We start from the raw sequence: 24,232 nt of genomic DNA, 5'->3' as shown, positions 1-24,232 counted from the left end.
GAGAGAGAGAGAGAGAGAGAGAGAGAGAGAGAGAGAGAGAGAGAGAGGGATGGGGAGACAGTCAGTGTGGAGGGTGGGTTGTTCAGAGAGCCAAATTAAAAAAAGGAGCAGTGCAGATTGTTTTAAGCTCTGGCAGCCCCTTCAGGCCCATAGGCCTCGCTCGCAGCCTGCACCTGCTCCGTCCCCCGGGAGCCTGGTTCCTGATCCGTGGCCCTCGCTTCTCCTCCCCGGGCCCCTAACCCAGGCGCCTCCTCCTCCTCTCCTTTAGTTCCTACTTCTATTTTTCTTGTCTGCTCTTTCTCCTCCCCATCAACTTCTCTCCTTTTCCTTCCCTTCTACCTCCTCCATACTCTTCTAAAACTTAAACTCTTCCTTCCTTCCCCCCCAAAAACTCCTGATGCTCCTTTCCTCTTTCCTCCTCCCCGGTGACTCCCATCTACCCCATCACTCCTCAGTGCTGGCCTCTTCACCCCTTCTCTCCTCTCCACCACCTGCTCCTCCCCTCCTCCTTATCCCTCCTTCTCCCCTTGCTCCTGGTTACATCCACGTTTTGTTGTGCCTTTTTCTTGCCCTGGCTCAACTTCCTCCCATCCCTCTCTTATTTGTTTTTTTCTCCTAACATTTCCTCTTCCAGCTCCTGCTCCTCTCTCCTCCTCGTCTCGCCTCCAGCAGCTGGCAGAGTCTTAATCAGCCCCCCTCCGCACCTGAATGATTGCGACTTGTTAGCCTGATTGAAAACACACAACCACACATGCAAAAAACATTCAGAGATATGACAACATAACACAATCTGTGAGGCCATTATGATTACTAAGCTACAGTGCAGAGCTCAATAAAGCAGCGTCATGACATCGACACCCTTTTATTAACCCCAGACACATAAGGATGCAAATTAAGCTCTCAACGACGGCCTGTTTAAAATTGTCACAGCTACTCTTTATTGAAATCAACCAGTCGCTCCAGTTTATGACTGCACACCCGTAGGTAGTTTGATCAGTCAGTCAGCTCTATACATACAGTATGGTACACGTTGTCACACAAACAATGTTAACATTACCCCGGCAGTAATGCTTTGATAACAAGACATTTAGTTTTAATATGGCTTGATTAAAGCAGTCCAACTGTATATGATGCCCAGACTGGATGAGGCGACTGAAAAAGCGCACGATCCGGGCGAGGGCGGGGGGGGGGGGGGGCAGTCGGGATCCGGGTCAAACTCTGGCCTCCTGTCACTAACTCACCCATCTATCCAGGCTTCTCATTTAAAGGGTCACTTCACCAAAACCGCACAGAAACACATCTTTACATATCTTCTCACTATAACCCAAGTGGTATGTAGCCGTGCAGATAGTCTTATTTTGACGTTGGCATGGCAAACTTGTGAGCAGACAGTCACATCTAGCAGACACGGAGCAGCATCAGCATTCATTCAGAGTAGAATGTAAGTCCAATATTTACTCTGTTTTTAGCTCTCCACCAACCCCTGAGTGAAATATCGCAGCTAAATGCTCCACTATGGTCACCAACTAGTCACTAACTCTGTCTGCTGCAGAGCAGGAGGGGCGTACAGTGGGGTTTTTAGAGCTTTGTTGCTGAAAACGTGTACTTACTGTGTTTCAAAATGAAGCTGACAAGAGCATTGAGAGCAAACCCAAATCCAGAAAGCTGTGGGCTGTTAAAGCACAACGGCAACAATTTAGGGAATCTGCAGAGTCGGGTGATAATTCTCTGTGGTTTCATCATTACAAGTGACCCCTTTCACATTACTCAATTGATCCCTTGTTAATATAAAACTACAGACTATAGCAGCTTTAACAACCGTTTGAATGAGGGGGAAAGCATTAAGGATTTGACACCATGCGATGGAAAAATCATGGAGTGAAGGCTGTTTGAAAACCTGTTATTACAGTTTTCATTGGGGGGTAAATTCTGCCAAAAACAAATCCCAAATGTCAGGAATTACAATGAGCTGAATTTGTCACATTGTCTGTTTTCAATATTGTGAACACAACAAGCAAAAATCCATTCACTTTCATTGTATTGAGGCAGAAATCTGCTACACACATAAAAACCCAAACTACCTGTATGGATCAATAACACCAGATTTAAGTAAGAGAGGTTATTTTTTTTACTTGGGTGAACTGACCCCTAACCTTAAATCACATCTACTCTATACGCACCACAATCTTTTTACAGCAATCATATTGCCATTATGAGCACTTCCAGCAAGCGTAACGTGACGGACCAAAGCAAAAAATTCCCGAGACATTTTGGTCCATTTCTTTACCCACGGTTTTCTAAACTAGGGGTGTTCAATTCTGTCAATTTGGTATTCTGACTTTCTCTGCAAAGACTTCATCCACTGCTTCATTGATGACATTCACACCCAGTAAGATTCACATCCACGCAGCACAGTCCCCTCGCAGCACAATCACGATCAGAACACTCAGCGTCCTGTATATACACATCTATGTTTCCCATTCATTTGTTCTCTACCTCCGCAGCAGATTGAAATAAGGTGAAAATAAATTTCCACTAGTGCAAAACATCTCTTTGAGAGCAGTAAGAAAACAAATATGAACAAAAAATATATACATTTGACACATAAGATCATATAGAAAGAATAATAAAGTGGCACTGATAATAAATTATATCACAACAAAAAAAAAGGACTATTCTCACCCATGTATTTAGTGAAAGAAATAAGGCTGGGTTGTTGCTGGGCTATGCACATTACACCTGCACACAGACTGACAGGTCACCTGTGAACGGGAACCACAACATTAAAGTTTGGGACTGTAGGGGGAATTATTTACTGTGTTAAAAGGACCACCGGCCCTCTGGCTGGAATGACCTTGACGTTAAGGAATAAAGAAGGCATCAGGCTGACTGCTGACTCCACCTAGTGGTCAAATATACAAATTGGAGCACTTTACCAAAACCAAAAAGATGTTCAAATCAATGATAGAAAGCACCAACTTACCCAATAACAAAGTGCAAGCAAATAATGATTAAAAAGAGCGAAGTCAGGATAATAACTGGTAAATGTAATGAGCACAAATCTGCCCCTCTTTCCCTCTGACTTCTGTTCCACAGGACTACGAGTGCACCCATGGACGTGGTCTTATGGAGACATACATCACGTTTTGATACAGATTCTTCCCACACACAGTAGCATAAAAGGAAACGACACGAGGGATCAATCTAGACTAGAGAACGAACAGGCGCCCCGGTGTCGTCTGTGTTTCCTCTCCAGCACACGGATGGTTAACAACCGAGACACAGCAGCTGTTCCTTTCAGCCACATGATCGATCTCCACCTGTTCGAACGGGGTTCGCGCGTTAAGACACGTGGCGGAGTGGTGATTAGTTGCATCGTTTTGTAGCAAGTGAAGTGCCACCTGCCGCGTCTGCACCACTCTTCTGTCGTCGCCGCACCTTTCCACAAAAATGTATCCTTCGCGTTCTGTACCTTGGGACGAGACAAATAAGGCAAAGAGAGAACTGCCACAGGGACAGTTGTGATGTCACAGGAGGGAGGGCAGACCACACAGTAGCATGTGTATTATGAGGTTCAGTTTGTATGCGCTGCATATTAACACCCAGTCTGTCCATCGGGAAGGTGTGTTGTTGTGGGTTCTGGAGCTGGACTAGTTTCTTCAGCTGTGAGAGCTGATCTCTGGCAAACCTGTCCAGACTGCCACGTTTTCAGCCGATCACGACCGTTCTCCAGGTCAGACCTCCAGGTCGGGAATCAGCTCCTCCTTGAACTGAGCGTCATTGTCGGATCCCGTGCCCACGTCCGAGTCAAAGAGCGAGTGGTCAGAGTCGGGCAAGTGCGTGTGTCCGGCTGAGTGGCTGCTGGCGTCGCTGTCGTCCAGAGTGTCGGTCCGGGAGAAGAGGCCCAAGTCCAGCAGGCCTGTAGGGGAGACGCTGCTCTCGCTGTCTCCGTCATAATAAAGATCCTCCACATCCACGAACCACTCGGGCCAGAACCTCCTCCGCATCCGCTCGCAGAACATGGCCAGGTTGATGAGCTCTCCTGCGAAGACAACACAGCGGGTTTAACATGCACGCGTCTTTACAGGTTCAGTTAGCACCAGCAGGAGGTAGCACTGGTGCTGATTGACATCATGAGTCTGGTACAATACATCTGGGATACTTTATGTTTTGTGTTATCCTCGTCATTATGAGCCCTTTCATCAGAAATTATGCATCAAAACAACAACAGAGAACCTTCGTTTGTGACATTACAAGCTCTGACTTTGCTCTTTGGAAAGATAAGAGACTCAAGTGTGCCCAACTCTGTGCAAGATGTGAAAGCAACATTCAAAGCCTATGTCAGGAGCACTGCATTGCAGTAAAATATGACTGCCATCTAGTGGCTGGAACAGACAAATACATCTATGACAAAACAGCAAGGAAAACTGTAAATAACAATGTAAACTATGCTTGTACATACTGCAATACAGCTCAAAATAAAGCATCAGTATCTTCAGTGAATATGCGATGATTTAATCTGTTCATTTAGTTCATTATTAGACTATTCTGTTCCACTCCGAGTACTTCACAGATCCGCTTACCTTTGATGAGTTGCTCTGGTCGTGTCCCAGGCAGAGTCCACATAGCTTGGGCTAGATGTCCAAACACGGTGGCATCTAACGTCGACATTTTAGAGCCCATAAAGTACTTCTTGTCTCCTACAGGACAAAGAATATACAGATATTTGACATTCTGAGGCAGAGACATTTTCAGATTTCAGAATGGAAATAAACGAGGTAATGGTGGTTAATTAGCGATAAAACCCTTAACAACTGTTTACCCATTACCTTTATTCATTACTTTTAGTTGGCAATGAATGAGAATTCTTTGGTTGATGCAATTTGGTGTTCGTTTTAAGTCTGTTGTCTCTTTTATGTGATTTTGCTGTTTTGTTTTTTGAAGTTTTTTATTTGTGTTTTTGTGAAACTTTTACTCTGCCATCTTTAAATGTAAATAAGATAAATGAGATACAAAATGTCAATGGGATTATCCTGGATAAATAAAGGGTAAATAATAATAATAATATTGAAAATAGCTATTAATAACTATTTCAACTGTTTTTGAATATACTTTAAAAATAAACTTATTTCATCTTGAGGCTGGCAGACCTGCACTATCGTCAGTATCAACAGATTTTAGATTTACACTTTTAGTGCTTGAGTTTGGAAAACGTTAAGTGAGAAGCTGAGTGAACTGATGGCGCTTTAACTCTCGGAGTATCCGTTTTCCGTTTTACGACGAGCAGTCGTTGGTTGAAATGGCACAAACAGATCGATGCAAATCACTTTTCTTTCCACTCCTTGTTTCCATCTGAAGACTGATATTGTATCCCTGTGGCTGACATCCAGAACTTTCCCATCTCTTCGATACCTCACTGAAGTACAAACATGAAGGCAATGACAGATATATCTTCTTTTGACATGTACCAATGAATCTTTGGTATTTTGTCTGCAAGGAAATAAACTACGTTTACACGCTGCTTATTTCCGGGACAGATATTTATTGATATTATGAAGCATGCCTTTTCATCCACGGATATATCACTGTGCATATGTATTCTGAATTAATGTGTCAGCCTCTATTAGTCATTATTACTAATGCTTCGTTAGGCCACATTACCCTGCCAGAGCTATCCAACTGTGTTTTGGCCATTATCGCCGAGCGGTGCTGTAATAAATGAGCTTGATACAAATGTCATTGCCATCAACATGAAAATACTTCCTGTGCCTGACTAATTCATCTTTGAGCTGTCACTGTTATTTACTTTTGAGTTCCTGCAAACTAAGTTTCTGAATACATTAGAGACTATCCAGTTCTTTTAGAAAAACAACAGGACTCTTCCTACTAATGGCTAGAGATGTACAGTGCCCTCCAGAATTATTGGCACCCTTTAGTAAAAATGAGCAAAACAGGCTGTGAAAAAATGTCTTTATTGTTTATCCTCATGATCTTTCATTCAAAATATTCACAAAAATTTAACCTTTAACTGAAGTAACATAATTGAAAGAAACATTAAATTCTTATCCTGAAACAAATATTTTTCTCAAAAATATATGTGCCACAATTATTGGCACCTCTTCATTTAATATTTTGTGCAGCCTCCCTTTGCCAAGATAACAGCTCTGAGTCTTCTCCTATAATGCGTGATGAGGTTGGTGAACACATGGCACTGGATCTGAGACCATTCCTCCATGCAGAATCTCTGCAGATCCTTCAGATTCCGAGGTTGACGCTTGTGGACTCTCCTCTTCAGCTCATCCCACATATTTTCTATGGGCTTTAGGTCGGGGGACTGTGATGGCCATGGCAAAACCTTTATTCTGTGGTCGGTGAACCATTTTTGTGTCAATTTTGAGGTGTGCTTCGGATCATTGTCCAGCTGGAAGGTCCAACCACGGCCCATTTTAAGCTTCCTGACAGAGGCTGTTAGGTTTTCATTTAATATCTGCTGGTATTTGATGGAGTCCATGATACCATGTATCCTAACAAGATGTCCAGGGCCTTTGGAAGAAAAACAGCCCCACAACATCAAAGATTCGCCACCATACTTCACAGTGAGTATGAGGTGTTTATCTGTGTGGCTATCTTCTGTCTACGCCAAACCCACCTTTGATGTTTGTTGCCAAAAAGCTCTATTTTGGTCTCATCTGACCATATAACCCGGTCCCATTGAAAGTCCCAGTAATGTTTGGCAAACTGTAGGCGCTTTAGTTTGTTGTTGATTGACAGCAGAGGCTTTTTTCTGGCAACCCTCCCAAACAACTTGTGGTGATGTAGGTGGCGTCTGATGGTAGTTTTGGAGACTTTCTGTCCCCGAGACTCAACTAACCTCTGCAGTTCTCCAGCTGTGATCCTTGGAGATTCTTTTGCCAGTCGAAGCATCCTCCTCACGGTGCGTGGGGTCAATGTACACATACGTCCTCTTCCAGGCTGATTCTTAACATCTCCCGTCGCTTTAAACTTCTTAATTATTGCCCTGGTAGTGGAAATGGGTATTTTCAACTGTTTAGAGATTTTCTTATATCCTTTTCCTGATTTGTGCAGCTCAACAACTTTTTCGTCGCACATCGTCACTGTGTTCTCGGGTCTTTCCCATAGTGATGAATGACTAAGGGAATTTGGCCTGTATCACCTCATATTTATACCCCAGTGAAACCACTTAAGAGTTCCTTATCAAACAGGTGAACTTAAAAATGTAAAATATGACGAATTATACTTCAGTTAGATTTTAATCATGAGATTTTCTAGAGGTGCCAATAATTGGCACACATGTTTTGGAGAAAAATATTTATTTAAGTCAACATTTTTTTTTTCTTTCAATAATTTTACTTCAATGAAAAGGTAAGATTTTTGTGAATATTTTGAGTGAAAGACCAAGAGGATAAACAGCAAAGATTTTTTTTCACAGCCTGTTTTCCTCAAATTCACTAAGGGTGCCAATAATTCTGGAGGGCACTGTATACTATAATATGCAATTCTTTAAAGCCAAATAAAAGGWTCTGGTAACTCTCGAATCAGATTATATAACAGAGTTTGGGTAATCCCTGCTCATACATTTGATGAGGTAAGGACATTTTAATGGCAATGGTTTGGAGGCATTAGAATGCTTATCCCCCCAACACACACACACACACACACACACACACACACACACACACACACACACACACACACACAGCCCTTGTCCTACCCAAGAGTGTGGCCAGCGTCCTCATGTCCTTCTCCATCAGTGCGTAGACCTCGTCCTTAGAGAAGCGTCCGATGCCGTGGCCGTACATCTCCCTGCGCACCATGCTGCCGTTCAGGTGGCTCAGCAGCCACTTCAGCGTGTCGCTCAGGGGGCCGCTCATCGCCAAGAGCTTCTGAGTTTCCTCCAGGTTGTCCACCCACTGACAGTAGGCTATCGTCCTGAAAGACAGACAAGATGGAGTTAACGTGGCACGGCGGTTTTCCTAATCGTGGGTCTGCCACTTTTCTGTTGAATCATTTCGTATCAGAAAAAAACAAAACATTTACTCAGCAGTCTATTTCCAAACTGACAAAGGGTTATCACATTCAGCGAACACACAATCTCACAGGTATCAGGGTCACACCGCTGAGGGAGAGAAGTGACTGCCATCAAAGACGCTACACCTTCTGATAGCCTCACCAATCGAACATGCATCGTGTACGGTAGTGTCAACAATAAGACGTTTTCATCAGAGGTTCAGCTCCTGTGTCCTGCTCCCATCAAAAGCTTTATGGCTTTTAACGATACACTTTTCCTAATCAATAAAAGTGCACCACCACTTCAGTCCCACTGCCCATTTATCAGCCATGCTGCTTTCAACTCTCTGCCAGGACACGACATCATATATTCAAACTGCCAGGCTGCTGTTGTGTGCACATGAGGAAGAGCTCGGAGTCTGTCGCTGCCTCTCCTCCTGTAAATAGGTTTAGAGGAGGAAAGGTGACTGTGCACGCATCCCAGAAATTCCATTACAGATTTGGATTAAAAAAAACAACACTTTTTGCTGCATTGCACGGCCTCTTTGTTGAGTCATTCAGATTCCCTCTCGCTTGTGTTAACATCTTTTTAAAAGAAGGAAGCCCGGGCAGCTACATGAGCCATCCTGACGTCAAGTAGAGATTTGTCTCACAGCAGTAGACAGACGGATCAAGTCTATGTGTGCAAACAAGCCTCTCTAACTCTGCTTCTACTTATCTATATCTCCTCTTTTGTGACTACAGATTAAATAAAGTGACCCAATAAGAGACAGTTGTTTTACCTGCATTTATCTCATCATTACACCAAATATCAAGAGTAACTGTCTCTGATATTTGGTACAGTAAACGTGGACTCTGCCCTCAGTTGATATTGTTTTCGAGCCAAGCTGCTTAAACACTAACAAGATTAAGCCGCTATATCCTTACACACTTGCCCTTTCTCGACACCACCTCATTGGAAATACGGACTGAGCTTCTCTCACAGCTCGTCTGAAAGCGTGGCAGCCTCATGTCATCATTCTGCTGGTAGTGGTTAACCCCTGAGCCGGGACATGACTGTAAAGGGGCCTCTGTCTCCAGCCTGCATCTGCATCACCCCAGATGACTCGTCGCTCAATGGAGATTGAATTAAAAGCATCTGACCTGCATTACATCTGGGGAGTGGTGACTGTCCAGGGACCATAAATGACTTCCTGTTACAGTATCTGCTGTCCCAAGAGGATAAACGGTCCTTTGTTTCAAGATTTGGAAAAAGGGGATGCAAGAAGACAGTCAGATTTTTGGTCCTTACTGCACTTTGCAATTGCAGTCGGTAGGTTTTTCCCACTTATGGTTGTGATTTAAGAGATAATGATTAATAGTTAAATTGGTTCCTACTGGACACTTTGTAAGAAAGAATTGATTACTTTAGCCACTGGGGCAGTGGAACAAACTGTAAAAAATATCTCACCTAATATCACGTATAATAAGCAAGTCAGATACACTTCCAGCAGACACATTTGGAGTTCACCTGATGAATGCAAGTCCAATATTTACTGCCCTTTTAGCTCCGTTTTGGTTTCTATCAACCCCTTAAAAGGATAATGTGGTTCTTTATAGCTGCTAAATTCTCCACCAGAGTCACTACTGTTGCCTGTGTGCCGTTTGGTGCTGGACAGGAAACGTTTAGTGGATTTATTAAATAAGAGCTGCCTGCTGCTGCTAGACACACGGTTGATGAGAGAGCGGAGTCTACGGCTCGTAGAACCAATAAAAGGAGCTTAAAGAGGCTAAAATGTGAAAAGGTCACTAAGTGACCCACGGCCATTACACAAAGTAATTTGATCCATTAACATTAAACATATTGATTAGTGCAGCTTCAAGAGAATGGTGAAAAAATAGAATACATTTTTTAAAAGGCTAGTTGTCTCTTCTTGACTATTATTTCCACCAAACTAATAATTCAAGTGAATGCTTTGATATGAATGGCAGATAAAGCATAAGGCAGGTTATTTTATTTTCATAGCAGCATCAACCAGACGGGTGCGTATGAGTGCGTATGAGCTCACCGTCAGTTGATGCTGCTGGCCAGCTGCTCGGTAGCGCTTCAATGAGCAACCCAGCCACCACATTGCCCTTCCCTGACATAAATAATGCAATCAATAGGTCTATGTGTGGATCTAAACATGGCACAGGACGTGTGGAGGAGCAGAGAAAAGACAGCAAGGAGGAAACGCAGGGAGGGGTGATGTCGGTTACATGCATGACCTCTGTATAGCTTTGGAGAAATGTTATGGAATTCCCTTTTTACAGCACACGAAAGGTGCAATCTCCTATATTACACCCAATTACGACATTTCTTAACACATTGAACTGTGTTACACATGTCACATCCTCATTTAGGCTCTTTCTTTACTGACGAAAACCTTTAATGGTCTGAAGGTGAAGACTAAGATCCACAGGTTCAGTTCAAAATGTGTCCTGACATTATAAAAGAGGGGAGAACAGGGCACATCACCTTTGATCAAACAGTGAATGTGTGCGTGTGTGTGTGTGTGTGTGTGTGTGTGTGTGTGTGAGGGGGGATAGAGAAAGATGGATAGCACTTTTAGGTAATGGAAAACACTCTCTGTGGAGGGCATGGGGGGGTGGTAAATGATTTCCTAGCAGCAGCATGTTTCTCACCCAGAGGGACTGGAGTGACTCACCACAGCAAAGGACGGCTGCTAACACAATGCTGATGGCGAGGGTAGAGTCGTCTGGCCTGGGAGTCTGCATAAATAAAGCTTATAAATTAAAAGATCTGAATAGAGATCTGTGCGGGCGGTTCCTGATACTGTTTAACATTGAGTTTAGGTGTATTCTGCCTTCAGAATGAGCTAAACGTTGCTTTATAGTTGGATTTTTCCATTCGATTCACTGGAGGCTGAAACAAGGTGTCAGCGAGTAGAATTATAGTTCCCAAAGACACAGTTGTCACTTGTCCAACACAACATACTCTCTGGGTATGAGCTCCCTACCAGTACAGGTGTTCCTCGACCATCTTGGTGACAGCTCGGGACACGGCTCTCTCCTGCGGGGTGAGGTTATTGTTGAGGTTGACCCCCAGCTTCTCCTCCAGGAAGTCCACGATGAACTCTGACCCTGACGCCTGCTCGTGGTTGTACTCGATCCAGGGCATCTTACCCTGCGGCGACAGCTTTCCATCAAAGTAGTTCTGCAGAGAGAAGCGGCCTCATATGTGAATATGGAGAATTCTACAGACACGTCCTGGACAAAAACAGCATGTTACTGTCGACTAACAAGTTCATTTTTAATGCAATGTTTTCCCATTGTTGACTTTTAATATGGTGTGTTTCAGTGGATCCCTCAAGGGTCACTCTACTGATCTTACACAATAAGTCCTGTTTACTCATTATGAGGAATACTACTCAAGTTGTGTTACATCTTCCGCAGCACTGGAGACACTTTATCATCAATGTTATCTCAGCTGGGGCTTGAACACCGCAAACGTATAAGTGAGAGCCCGGAGGTGTGTTTACCGAGCAGAAAGGGTCTACTGTAAGATGCTATCGCGTTGCATTATGGTAATTGTAGGATCTATTGTTTCTGTAGCTTATCCCATGCTAGAACCTTAAAGCTAGGATTGGCCTGCTGAACAGTTTTTGACCATTTTCTTTCAAACCAGCCAACTTTACAAGTGCATTACACAATTTTGCTATTTTGTTTCTAATTTAGCATACTCTAATAAATCACTGGACATTATCTGTTCACGTCCATAAAACAGTATTCAGATAAAACCATCTGAGAAGGAGAAATACAAAAATCACAACAAAGAGCCCAACAGAGACTGAACTCTGAGACATGCTGCTGAGCATCACCTGGTAGGGCAGGTCCACCATGCGCAGGTACGTCTCTATTTTGAGGCAGAAGGGTGAGAGGCTGGGCACGCCATTCTTTGGCCTGGAGAACTGGTGGAGGATGATGGCATCTTTAGAGTCCAGCTCCTGCTCCTTCCTACACAGATGAAGAACACAATATCTGTAGTAAGCCAACAGTGTTGTTTGGACTAATCTACTTAAGCTTAAGCTCCCACAACTGTTTGAAATGCCTGTTGTATAAAAATGACAGAATATGATTAGTTCTTATTTGTTTTTTAACATATACAAATATATTTAAATTTAAAATCCATGGTGTCAAAACAAATTATTTATCTGCTGTCCCCAAAGCCATCTGAAATAAAAAAAATACTTGAATGTGACAATAATATTTGATTTTTGATTGACAATAAGCAGAATGCAAAAGCCCTTCCCTCCAAAGCTTTGCATTTGATGCTGTGATGGATCTTCCCAGCAAACCACAGCAAACGGCTGATTCTTCAGGGAGGACCGTCAGCTTCGATATAGTTAACCCCACTGATTATGTGTAGACACCGGCGGGAACAACAGTAGAGAGAACATTGATACAAACTTCACAGACAGTAATGGTATGCTTTGATTAAAAAGTTACATTATCACAAGTCTGGCTGAGATAACGGGTGTTACCACCTGTTTTCTAGGTCAGCCAGTGCTGTGAGATGAATACCAAACAGAACTCAGCATCTTGCTGTTCAGTGTCAGGCTCTAACAAACCTTCCTGGGAGGAAACGGTCACACCTGTAGTTTATTATAGCACGGTGACACAGTAGCAAGTCCCCGTGTCCCTGAGCTCTCAACCACCCACCAACACGCATTTTTATTTTCAGAGACGGCGGCGGCTTCACTTCTTTAACTTTCAAACTAAAGCTTTGTGTAGACCTACATGTTGTTGTCCTGAGTTAACTCCATCATTCTGTAACGCTCAATTCAATTAGAGGTTGAGCTCTAATTGAGCTCCCATGTTTACAACACTGTTGTAAACATGGGAGCTCCCATGTTTACATGGGAGCTCAATTAGAGCTCAACATGTTTACAACACTGCTGGACATTTCCCATCCCTCATGCCTGCTGTCTGAACACACAACTATTCTCCTTATGTTCTTTCATCTGGCCGTGTTCCCTTGACTGCTGTAGATCAGTTGTCCCCGTAACAATTATGTCAATATGCATGTATGTTAAGAGCTGTCAGTGTATTGTTGTATTATTACCACCAGGCCAATAACACACTTGGTGAGCAATGTTTGATTCAGATCTAAGAGGACATTGTGTCTCGTTTGGAATTTTAAAAAAAAGATGAAAATCATTTCAGATCAGATAAAAAAACAACACTGATGTCATTTATTAAACACTAATATGAATAATACAACAGTTGCCAGGTTAATATAAATATATATATATACAGTATGTATACACATTTTGATTTATATAGAAACTTGGTATTCATGAACAAGATTAACTTTATTTCCATATTTTGACGTTGCTCTTACTCTAACAGTAAATGTTACATAACACACACACACCACCATGGATGCTTATAGTGCAGAAATTATGTTAGCTAGCTAGCGCTACAGCAAGCTAATAGTGCTATAACGTTATTATCGGAACATGAAGTCAGCTAGTGATAATACATTTCTCATCATTGGTCAGCTATTATATTATTGTGTTAGATGATGGTGCACAGCTTAGACGCCCAATGCAGGGGCTTCTTACCCCACATTAGGGGGGTGTCTTCTCTGATATTTATTCTACCCTCAGTGATAGTAATGGATCTGTATAACACAACACAATACAACAACATGCTAAAGCCTCAAATGTCCATAAAGTAAAAAAACATTAGCATCTTTGGGCTGTAACATGATTAGGTAACACCTGATTGAACTCCCTGTTGACCTGTGCCTCTGTTTAAAGATGAGAATGAGAGCAAATCCATCAAAACACAAACTCACTGCCCCTTTAACCCTAACATTGAGTTATACTCTTCATAATTTGTATAAAATATATATATATGCCTTTGTTTGTGAATAACTTTTGGCAAATATATATTCATACATAACCCATACGGCAATGGCTTCAATACTTTTGCAGATATGTTTATGATCATTGTGGTAGATGTAGCTTTTGGCGATTAACAGCAGGGCTGTTAGGCTGCATTAGTTTTAGCCAGGTGTACCTAATAAACTGGTAACTGACCTCAGTGCTAAGTCTATGCCCTGTACAGCTGTGCCTGAATCTGTCGCTGTCCATCGTCATGTGGTGCTGAAACTGATTCGAGTCTCTAACGTCGCTGTCCACGGTCACGTGGTGCTGAACCAGTTCTCATCTTTGTTCGCTTGTTTACCTCATCTGTCGTTTCGCGTCCTATATCCTTCTTTTATGTTCTCTGTCTACTTAAATGCTGCTGTTTGAAGAGCCACTTAAGGAGCTCTCTCCGAACATTAGGGGGTCTCCTGTGGAGGGAATGCGACCCCCCACCCCGCCGGTGCCAACAACACACGTCACATGCCGGCGGGCTGCGGGGTCCGGCCTCAGCAGCCCGCACGTGACAACGTTTTCTACAAGGTTACACAGATTATGACAGGGGGGGTAGAGTGAAAGTAAACACTACCAGGCCACTGTTACAGGATGTACTTAGTGCCTGGCACGGGCCTGGCCAAAAATAATAAATCCCCTCCCTCCATTGACAGGCACTCCCTGCACTAACGATAGCCCTGACATAATCACTTCTCCATCGCAGGGACCGACCACATCTCATTTATCCGCCATCATTACGGTGTCAACGTAGGCGTGTTGTCCTCGCGTGTTTATTAGGTGGAGTTCATAAGAGGTCGGTCGGACTCCGCAGTGCCCGAGGAGCGCTTCGTATATACACACTCAGGTGCCGACGGAGCAGGCGCGGGAGCGGACGCGTGACTCGTTTATTATTTATTTGATTTTTTTTTTTTTATCTCTCTCCAACTAGCGTCGTGTCCTTGGGAGGAGGGAAACAGGGGGGCGGCTGAAACCTCAGCAACCACCGCGAGATCTGCACAGAAATGACATCCTATGGAAGGACTCCCGTCTCCATTCATGGTTTTATCACGCCCCGACCAATGACACCGATAAGTCACCGTCTGCAGGTGGGATAAACACACCCGCGCAGCTCTGAGAATTGAATAAAAAGAAGTGATGATGATGATGATGAAGAAGAGATGAGCATGCTGTGCGTCCTTACCTGATGGCTAGCAGTTCATGCAGTAGGTAGGCTGCAGCAGCCAGCAGGGCCCCCCCGGTGATGTACAGGGTCTTCTTCCACCAGGAGTCCGAGCCCAGCGCCGACATAATGCCCCCGTAGTCCTGTAAGGGGACGGCGATGATATAGCCATACAGAGACTGCTGCTGCTCGGAGCCGCACAGCCCGAGCGGCAGGCTGTGATTCCGCCCGAGCTCAACCACACACGGCCGGGAAGAGGCAAATCCAGCAGCCCAGTACATCCTCCCTAACCCCCTCGGTTACAGCCACCCAGTTTCCTCCCTGCTGCGGTCCCCGTTAGGCTTCATCTAAACGCCCGGTGGGTTGTCTACGGCATGGCGGCGGCGCGTGGCTAATATTTCTCCAGAAAAACCAGAAGGTGTAAACATCTCGGCTCGCCCTCCCCAGGATGACGCTCTGCGCCCAGTCCGCTTTCCTTTGCAGGGTTTAGAAAGTTTTGTCAAGTGCAACAGAGATACAACAGCTTGACTTCCGGTTACAAATTTCAAAACAAAATTCACTGTTGGGGGCTGTGTTACAACAATGGTATTTTGATGACTTGTATATTAATAATGATAATAATAGTAATAATCATCATCATAATAATCATAATTAAATTGTAGACTTTCAATTACATTTTCTTTAAACAATGAAAATGTATTTGAACATTAACTTTTACAGTGACTAATCTTTCTAGAGTAATCAAGACTGCAACAAACAATTGTTTTAATTAGCAAAAATATTATTTTCCAGGTTTGTTTTGTCTATAACATGTCAGATGTCAGCAGTCCAAAACCCAAAATATATTCAATTATATAAGAAGATTCTCACATTTGAGAAGCTGAGACCCAAAAAGTTTTGGCAGTGTTTGCTTGGAAAATGACTCAAACGATTATTTGAGTATTAAATAGTAGCTAATCATTTTCCCGTTGGAGAACTAAGTGACTAATGATCAGTGTTTCAGCTCTAAATGTAACACGGTTCAAACTGATTTTTTGAGCTGGGAAATGCAATAGTACATTATTACATGGTGTTTATTTATTTTTAGCAGACTCAAACTACCTGGTTTATTATTTTGCCTTTTCCAAAACAATCTACATATATATTAAGAGTTGTATATCAACATATTAATAGTCTGCTTCATCTTTCTGTATATGTAGGTCTTCACACAGCTATCTTGGTCTCAACAAAGATTGCAGCATATTTGAGCATAAAAGCTCATTCTTGACAATATAAATCATACTAAGAAAGAGATCTGACTAATGTTCTACAAAGTGCTACTACACGAATTGCGAATATAATTTTAGCATTACATTTATCACTAGTAACAGCCAATTATAAACGGGTTGAGTATAGTACTCTTATTTTCACGGTGAACCCGAGCAACATCCGGTGTTAATTTGTGTTACTGTGGTAGCTTGACGCAGCCGGCCTATCATCTGCTCCAGTGGAGGAGACACCTCGTCCAGACGAGCCCCCTGCATCCCAGCGAAACCAGTGGCTAACCAGGAAGAACACAATGACAACACTGACTAAGTGCCCGTAGGATATTTATGTAAGAAATGTAACTAACTGGCTGCAGCCTTCTCGAAAGTTCAGTGACATCTACTTCGCCTATAGGATATATAATGTAGTTTGTGGAGTTTATTTGTTTATGATTAAAATCGCAAAATTCACTTCACATGGGCTATAAATAGAGTGTATAGTCGCATTCTCAAGTATTCTAATCTTATTGCAGTATACTGTGTATGCTTAATTAAAAGCGAGTTCATTTACAAACGTATGAACCAGAAGTTAATGTAAACATGTAAAAAATAAAATAAAGGTTGCGTACAGGCGGAATAGAAAGTCTACTCACTCTGGAACAACCTCGGAAGTGTAAGAAGATATTCATCTTGACGGAGAACTCCGCCGGCTGGTCTTTGAACCTGTTCGCGGAGCATACCGAGAGGTGGATGCGGATCCAGAAAAGACGATTTCGTAAAGATGTTGTGTAGCCGACGATGCCAGTCAAATTCCCGTCTCCTTCTGGGTGACAAATCTTTCCATCTCGATGAGAGCAGCAGGTGTTTCAACAGCACAGGATGTACTGACGTGCATTTTAATCCGAAACCCGGTGATGGACTTTAAAAAGTCCTCACTGCAGCCATTGGCTACTGCAAGTTAGGTGCGCACTCCCGCGGCTTTAGGGAGCGCGCGTTAAAGCAGGTTTGTTTGTTATTGTAGTCAACTGAACTATTGTGGGAAGAGTAGTCCTCCACAGGCACCGCTGTAGCCCAGCTAAATATGTGGGAGTCCTCGAGGGTTTCCCCCTTAATTATCAATAGTGGTTTAATTAGTCTGATACACATTTAAATAACAAAGTAGCATCCCTTGGTTTGCTGGGACCCCTGAAAGCCATCATGCGGTTCCCAGAGACCGTTTTGTTAGCTGCTGCATCAGAGAGAAATATCTCTGCAAGCACTTACAGCCCGGTCATTGGTCTCTTTCATCATCTTTTTACATCATGCACGCGTGCCTTATTCTCTGCCACAGGCTTGATTTGTATTATGTAATAATTCCAAACGAGACCCATTAGAATCCCAGAGGAGACTGCGGCCCCCACCCCCTCCGTGTGGACACATCTTCTACGGGCTTGAGCACAACCAACATGAGATATGAATCACTCCTCAGAAATGCAACTTTTGAAAGGACCATTTTAATGGGGGGATATGGCAAATCACACAAATATTCAACCTTAAAATAGAAAGCAGATTCAGTACAGAAGTACTGAAAATCATAAAGTTGCGTGGCTACACATCTCTCTGCCGCTCAACAACACAATTAAAGGATGTTGCTTTTCAAGCTCAAACACTGAACATTCCTTTAACTGTTTGCATCACTTCACAGCAAAAGTTGATAGACAACCAAAAGCGTGATGCAATCTTATTCTGGTCGTGGACCCGGCAGCCACATTACATCTCAAGGCCGTTCGTCCCTTTCCTTTAACAACCTCATTCGCCGCATCACATCTGAATGTTATTTGTTTTTCTATTTTCTGACTCGGTCCTCAGTTGTTTGGCTCAGCTGTGGCTCCAGCGTGGCCCTCCGGGTGGGAGCTTCCGTCCTCAGCCTGGTCCGCGCGGGGATCGTCTCTCACTTTGACAGCGTGGAGGGCGTAGTTGATGGCAGTGCTGTTAGTCCAGCTCCAGGCTCCTGATGCCGGGTTGTACAGCATCCCTTGGACGGACTGCACCGAGAAACCATCTGAGAGACGTTGACGAGAAGAAAGAGGGCGTGACCTGCAACATCTGTCGTTTGTCATTTACAGAAAAAAACAAAACTTCATTCTGCGTGTGCTCTTTTCCCCAAAAATGGAAATTGGAGGGACTTACTGGACTCCAGGAGGCGCTCCAGGTCTACAGGGCTGATGAACTTTTCCCAGTCGTGCGTCCCGCTGGGAACGATGTGCAGCAGCTGCTCGGCTACAACAATAGCCAGCGCGTATGACAGGTTGGTTTTATTCAGAGTAGTGATGAAGAGAGAGCCGCCCGGCTGCACAAAAGGAAAAGAAACCGTTTTAAGTATTAAATATTTACAGTTTTTACAGGTTATATTGCTTCAGAAAATATTTTACAATGACATCACATCCTTACAGGTGCTTTGCACACAAGGTGAGCTGCTGCTGCTCCCTGAATCATAAGCGTATTTATAGAATGGATTAGATAGACAGTGCGAGAGACCAGAGAGTAGGGGTGCCAAACCTCAAAGTTCAACCGAGGTCAAGATTAACAATTTCAACAGGAGGGGAGGAGAGGAAGGAGGAGGGAGGAGGGAGGGAGGGAGGAGAGTGCACAGGGCGAGAGAGTGGAAGAAATAGGAAACAAAAGCGAGAGAGTGCAGTCAAATGAATCCAAACAACACAGGAATTCATGCTAACGCATCCCTGCATCGGTGCCCTGAAGCAAGATACAGTTTAAAGCTGTTTTTTAGTAAAAGAGCAGAAGTGAGGGATTTGTGCCAGAGAAAGAGAGAAAGTCCAGTCTAGGGTTGCAAAACATCTGGAATATTAAAAAGGTGGAAACTTTCCATGGGAGATAACTAATGGATAAATACAGGAGTTATTTGCTCAGGCTGTGTTTATCATGTGGAGATAGAAACAAACATTTCACCATAAGCAGACATAATCAATTAAGTTGCCAAATAAATCCATTCATTTGCCAAATGCATACAGACAATGTGGCGTGGGCCATGTGGTGAACTAGCTAGAGAGCAAGTTAATTAAGGGGGAAAGTACTTAGTAACTGACAACGTGGTCAGTGTCCAAACTTCGGGTTTAAAGTGAACAACTCATTTAGAAAAGAAATGTTTTACAATGAAGAATGAATGAAAATACATTCATTAAATCCCCTCAATTAACAAGCTCACTCAGATAGCTGGAGGTGTTAACGAGTTGTACACCGCGTACTCTGCTCTAGGCCACTTTCTGCTGGTTTAACCGAAATATCATAAAAGCTTAGGCAGTAGTGTGGGCTGCACATGTGATGGGAGAATGCATTGTGCATGTAGAAGAACTCCTATTTAACGGGATGCTGGCACATTGTCTGTACACGTGATAGAAGAGTGCGCTGCTGAATGCAGCACACGGGTTACAATTCAATTCAACCGGCACATAAGAACTAGCATTGCTTTCTAATTTGTATTTTACCTCCAAATAAGTTCACCTTTAGAAGTTATCATTGTTATATTGAAACAGTGCACAAGATTCCTTGGAAATGTTCCGGATATGTACCGAGCCTTTGCCACCCTAGTCCATTCGTGCCGAAACCAAATGCAGCGGCATTAAGTGAAGATTAGGCTATCTTTTTTTTCCCTCTCCAGCCCTCTGGCCCACTGATCTGGGAGATTACAGTCATCTGGTCTCAGTATTGATGTACAGCTTTCACTCAAGCTCGTCTAGGTCCAATGCAGCGCGCGCACATAAAAACACATGCTCACCTATTCCCAGAGAAACACAACAGATGCAAACAAAACAAACGGGACAAAATCACCATCTGCACGTTCGCGTACGCTCAGATGAACACACAGACACATACTGTAACGGTGCAGAAGTATCAGACGTGAGCCAGCAGTTGGAGGAAAACACACACACACACACACACACACACACACACACACACACACTATCCCGGGACACACCTTCAGCACGTGGTTGCAGCAGGAGGCGAATGTTTCCAGGTCGGCCAGATGTTCCACCACCTCGGAGGCCACGATAGCGTCAAAGTGGTCCGCCCCCTGCTCCTCCTGTCCTCCCGTCCTCTCTGCTGAGAGCTCCTCCAGAGTGCTGGCCCGGTAGCAGACCCGGTTCCGAAGGTCCGGGTCGATGGACGAATGCAGCTCGGCCGTACCGATGCTGTTGCCCACTGGATCTATACCCAACACGTTCGCTCCCAGGCGACCGAGGGGCTTGTGAAGGAGAGTGGAGACAGAGAGAAGTCAAAACAGAATCTACTAAATGTCAATTTTCTATTCTTTAAATGCCTCCATGGAGCAACAGTTAGTTATGAACTTTATCCCACATTATGGAAAAGTGCCTTCGGCTCCATCACTCATTGTGTTGACAACAATACGAGACAATAGGTCAGCAAGAACACTGGGTAGTGCAGCTGTTCCTCAGACTACAGTTCCCATAAACCATGCTACGGTCTGTGATATAGAGGATGTTGATACTTGTCACTCTCCCAATTCAACTACGGACTGTAAAACTGTTAAAACACTAAATTAAACTGTACTTTATGTAACCTAGAATGAATCAAGGTGCTTACAATTTAAAAAAAATGGTTTTAATAATACATTCTCACACCATTTTACAATTTTTTTTTTTTATATATGTAGTCTAATTAATAGTCATTTTGTGTTATGTTAGAGTTTTGGTGGGACTTTGAGTTATAAAATAATTCATGAAATTTAAAAGATGTGGTCATTTAATCCACGAACCTGTGTTATCACTGTTTACAAAAATAAATCATTTTTAGACCAGGCGATGAGCATCAGACGTGTTTCGGATGTGAACTACACCGCCCTCCTGTGGACAAACGTGGAACAACAGGCCCGTGTGGCGAGCTGCACTTGCCCAGGGGCCGATCTCTATCCTCCCACAGCTCATCCCCTCTGATGGGAGGAGCTGTAGTGACAAGACACCCAGAGACACAACAACAGCTGCAATCCTAACAGACACTTTTTGTTTTCTCTTTTGTGTGTGTGTGTGTGTGTGTGTGTGTGTCTGAACATGACAGCCTGTGTGACAGAGCCGTAGAAGCACAGGACCTGATTTTGTCTTCTCAAATCACACCACACAGCTGGTACGTCCTCAGTTCAAATAAAAGGCAGAGACGGACATCCCCTGTCCAGGCTGCCCGGCTATCGACACTAACAAACGGATAAACAACTGTAAATGACCGACTGTCCGCTCCACTACACTGAGACCAGTCAGATCAAAAGAGAGGGAGAACTAAGCTGACGTTTAAATGTTGTTTGGGCGCTGGTATTTATGTGAAAGGACTGGCTCTGTAATGCGGAACGCTGAACGCACAATCCTGACTGATATCTGAAAAGAAAAGACTTGATCTCTGTAAACAGATTTTACATGAACGCATGAATGCAGAAAGACGTCGGCATTGGAAGCGCTCTGCTTTCTCTTTGTAGTAGAAAAAAGGGTAGCAATTTAAACCATTAGCAATGGAAACAGGGACATACAGGGGCTAAGGCGTTTGTCGTCAGCATGTCTTTGTTCGCACTGGGTCTGCAGCTTTTCTCACTGAACACACATGCGCCCGTTTACCTCTGTGAGCAGGCCTCCTCCGCAGCCCACATCCAGGATTCTGAGCCCTCCGAGTGGCTTCCCGCGACGAAGGGCTCTGTGGACATTCAGCAGGTTGTCCCTGAACAGGTGCATGAGAAGTGGGTTCAATTCCAAAATAAAAAGGATCACCGGATCAGGATTCTACACAACAGACAGCACAGATATTGCCAAATTGCATATATCAAGAAGAAATAAACAAGTTAGCATACACTGGTTGCATTAACATACATATGAATTACATTATTTACATTTTTGTTAACATTAGCGCCACGTCAAAGGAATAGAAAAACAGTGTATATGTCTTATTTCTGAAAACAAAGCGTGGGCGCCCTTTCTGCAGTCGGCCAACCAGATCGATGTGAGCGTTCTTAAACACCCACAGCTGACGCTACGCTGCTCAGCATAGGGAGGTGGATGGGAGGTTGGAGCACACTTACAACCCTCCACTGTCACAACCATCTCCATCTCACCGTGAGCTACAGTGTCTGCCAGCTAACGACCGAAAATATCCTCTGGCTACGAATTCATCCCCACTCATCGCTCCTGCCTCCCTTCCTCCCTACCTTCCATGCCTCCCTCACACACTGTCTGACGAGTGTCCGCCTCAGGCGTTGTACACGTGCGGAGCAGGCTAAGATCTGGGTACGCATCGTCCTCGTTAAAGCTTTGCCGGGGCACTAGAAGCATTCGTGCAAACAGTGAGGGAGAGAGGATTAGGTGTTGGCAGATAATCCACCTAACTAGCTCCCAACAGCACGTCAGCACAGAGCGACGCCGACGAAAAGCTACTTAGCCTCAGTCTGGAGAGGAGCGTAAAGCCCCCGCCACCTGATGAGCCATTATGAGAGCTGTTATCCTGGTCATACAAAAATGACTGTTAAAGTGACGTTCAAAATCAAGACATGTTGCTCTTTCACCTCGACATTCCCTTTCATTTGAAGTCATATACAAATCGATGCCAGATTTCTAATTGAGAACAAAAAAATATTATAGTATTTTAATATTGCTGCAAGTACGGTGGAGTTTCAATGTGCAAAAATATTTTGTATATTACTGTAGCTGGCTGTATTTTGACGATTAAACAAATGAGCGATTCAAATATTTAAGCTTTGCTAATGACTTCATTATCTGTATTCAGTTTATCCGATAATTAAAACCAAAGTTTATAAAAGTCTGGATTGGCTGCATCCTCGTTGGACTGTGAGTCTAAAAGGTGCCGCAGCAACAGTAGCAGCGGTGCTGCTGCACCTCATTTAGACTCACCCTGAGGGCAGACTCGCATCGGGCAAAGCAGCCACACTCAGACGTGCACTGGCACTGTCATACTGTCACCACAAACACACATCACCACCACCACCACCAGGACCACGGGCGGGCGAACAGCGAGGGGCTCGTGGCTGGATGGGTGTAATGTAATGATTATCTTGTGGGGGGGGGGGGGCTGCAGCAGATCTTATCAATCAAAACAGACGCAGCCGGCCCCCAAAACAGTTGAAATGCTATTTGCTGAAAATGTGCTGATGTGTGGAGGAATCCTGTCACTTTCAATCCATGCTGCTTCTATGTACCCCTGATGTGGGCTTTTTTTTTCTTTTTGCTCTCAAATACCACAAGGCTGGATCTCCTCCAGGTCATGTTTTGCCACAGTTGCTTGACACCTCTGCCAATCAATCCTGCGTTGACAGCGACTTAGACGTGACATCTCGGCATTTTTTTAAATACGACTATTGCGACGCACGTCATGGGCAAACACGCACCGTATAAAAGGCACCCTCAGGTCATTCAATGCATGAAGAGCTGCAAATTCTCCTTGTTCATCCCACCACTTGCCGGCCAGTGACTGGAACTTCCTCACCTCATCGGGGTCCACTGTGGTTTGGGAGGCTGACCGAGCACTGTGCATGGTAAAAATAAATAATAAAAAGACAGGACTACATCGACAAAGTTCATTCCTAAAACATGGCACTCAATGCAGGGGACAGACATTTCTAGGTAGGCTACCATGGATTTAAAAGCCATGGCTGCATCCTTTATGATGCTACATCTTCCAATTGTAGCTGAAATGATTGTTCGATTGGGAGAAGATAATAATAACTGCAGCATTTCTAATGAGCCATTAACCGTTTCAGTCAAGAATGATTTTTTTTTTTTTTTTACACATTTGTTGGTTTTACCTTCTCAGATGTAAGGATTTTCTTCTTATCAAATCACTGGATTATATATATCTATATATATATA

General features: G+C 43.7%; 2 protein-coding genes across 3 annotated transcripts in view; both read right to left on the bottom strand.

The window, feature by feature from the left end:
- Positions 1-39: 39 nt before the first annotated feature.
- On the bottom strand, positions 40-15,589 carry faxcb (failed axon connections homolog, metaxin like GST domain containing b). The gene is made up of 6 exons (XM_031874524.1): positions 15,136-15,589; positions 11,889-12,024; positions 11,028-11,224; positions 7,733-7,950; positions 4,584-4,700; positions 40-4,042 (listed from the first exon to the last, which is right to left on the bottom strand). Exons 1-6 carry the CDS (start codon positions 15,393-15,395, stop codon positions 3,735-3,737), a joined length of 1,236 nt encoding a protein of 411 aa, XP_031730384.1. The 5' UTR covers positions 15,396-15,589; the 3' UTR covers positions 40-3,734.
- A 2,202-nt stretch (positions 15,590-17,791) lies between these two features.
- Positions 17,792-24,232, bottom strand: part of coq3 (coenzyme Q3 methyltransferase) — an 11,912-nt gene continuing 5,471 nt past the window's right edge. For both annotated transcript variants that reach the window (XM_031874410.1, XM_031874411.1), the window contains exons 2-6: positions 23,752-23,889; positions 21,974-22,073; positions 20,332-20,598; positions 18,528-18,687; positions 17,792-18,399 (exon numbers count right to left, since the gene is read on the bottom strand). In XM_031874410.1, coding sequence (XP_031730270.1) covers positions 18,203-18,399; positions 18,528-18,687; positions 20,332-20,598; positions 21,974-22,073; positions 23,752-23,889 — 862 coding nt within the window. In that variant the 3' untranslated portion in view covers positions 17,792-18,202. The remainder of the gene's footprint in view (positions 18,400-18,527; positions 18,688-20,331; positions 20,599-21,973; positions 22,074-23,751; positions 23,890-24,232) is intronic.

The sequence above is a fragment of the Anarrhichthys ocellatus genome, unplaced genomic scaffold (assembly GCF_004355925.1).
Source record: "Anarrhichthys ocellatus isolate YVR2014 unplaced genomic scaffold, GSC_Weel_1.0 scaffold81, whole genome shotgun sequence".
Lineage (NCBI taxonomy): Eukaryota > Metazoa > Chordata > Actinopteri > Perciformes > Anarhichadidae > Anarrhichthys > Anarrhichthys ocellatus.
This window is presented reverse-complemented; position numbering and strand designations above follow the sequence as displayed.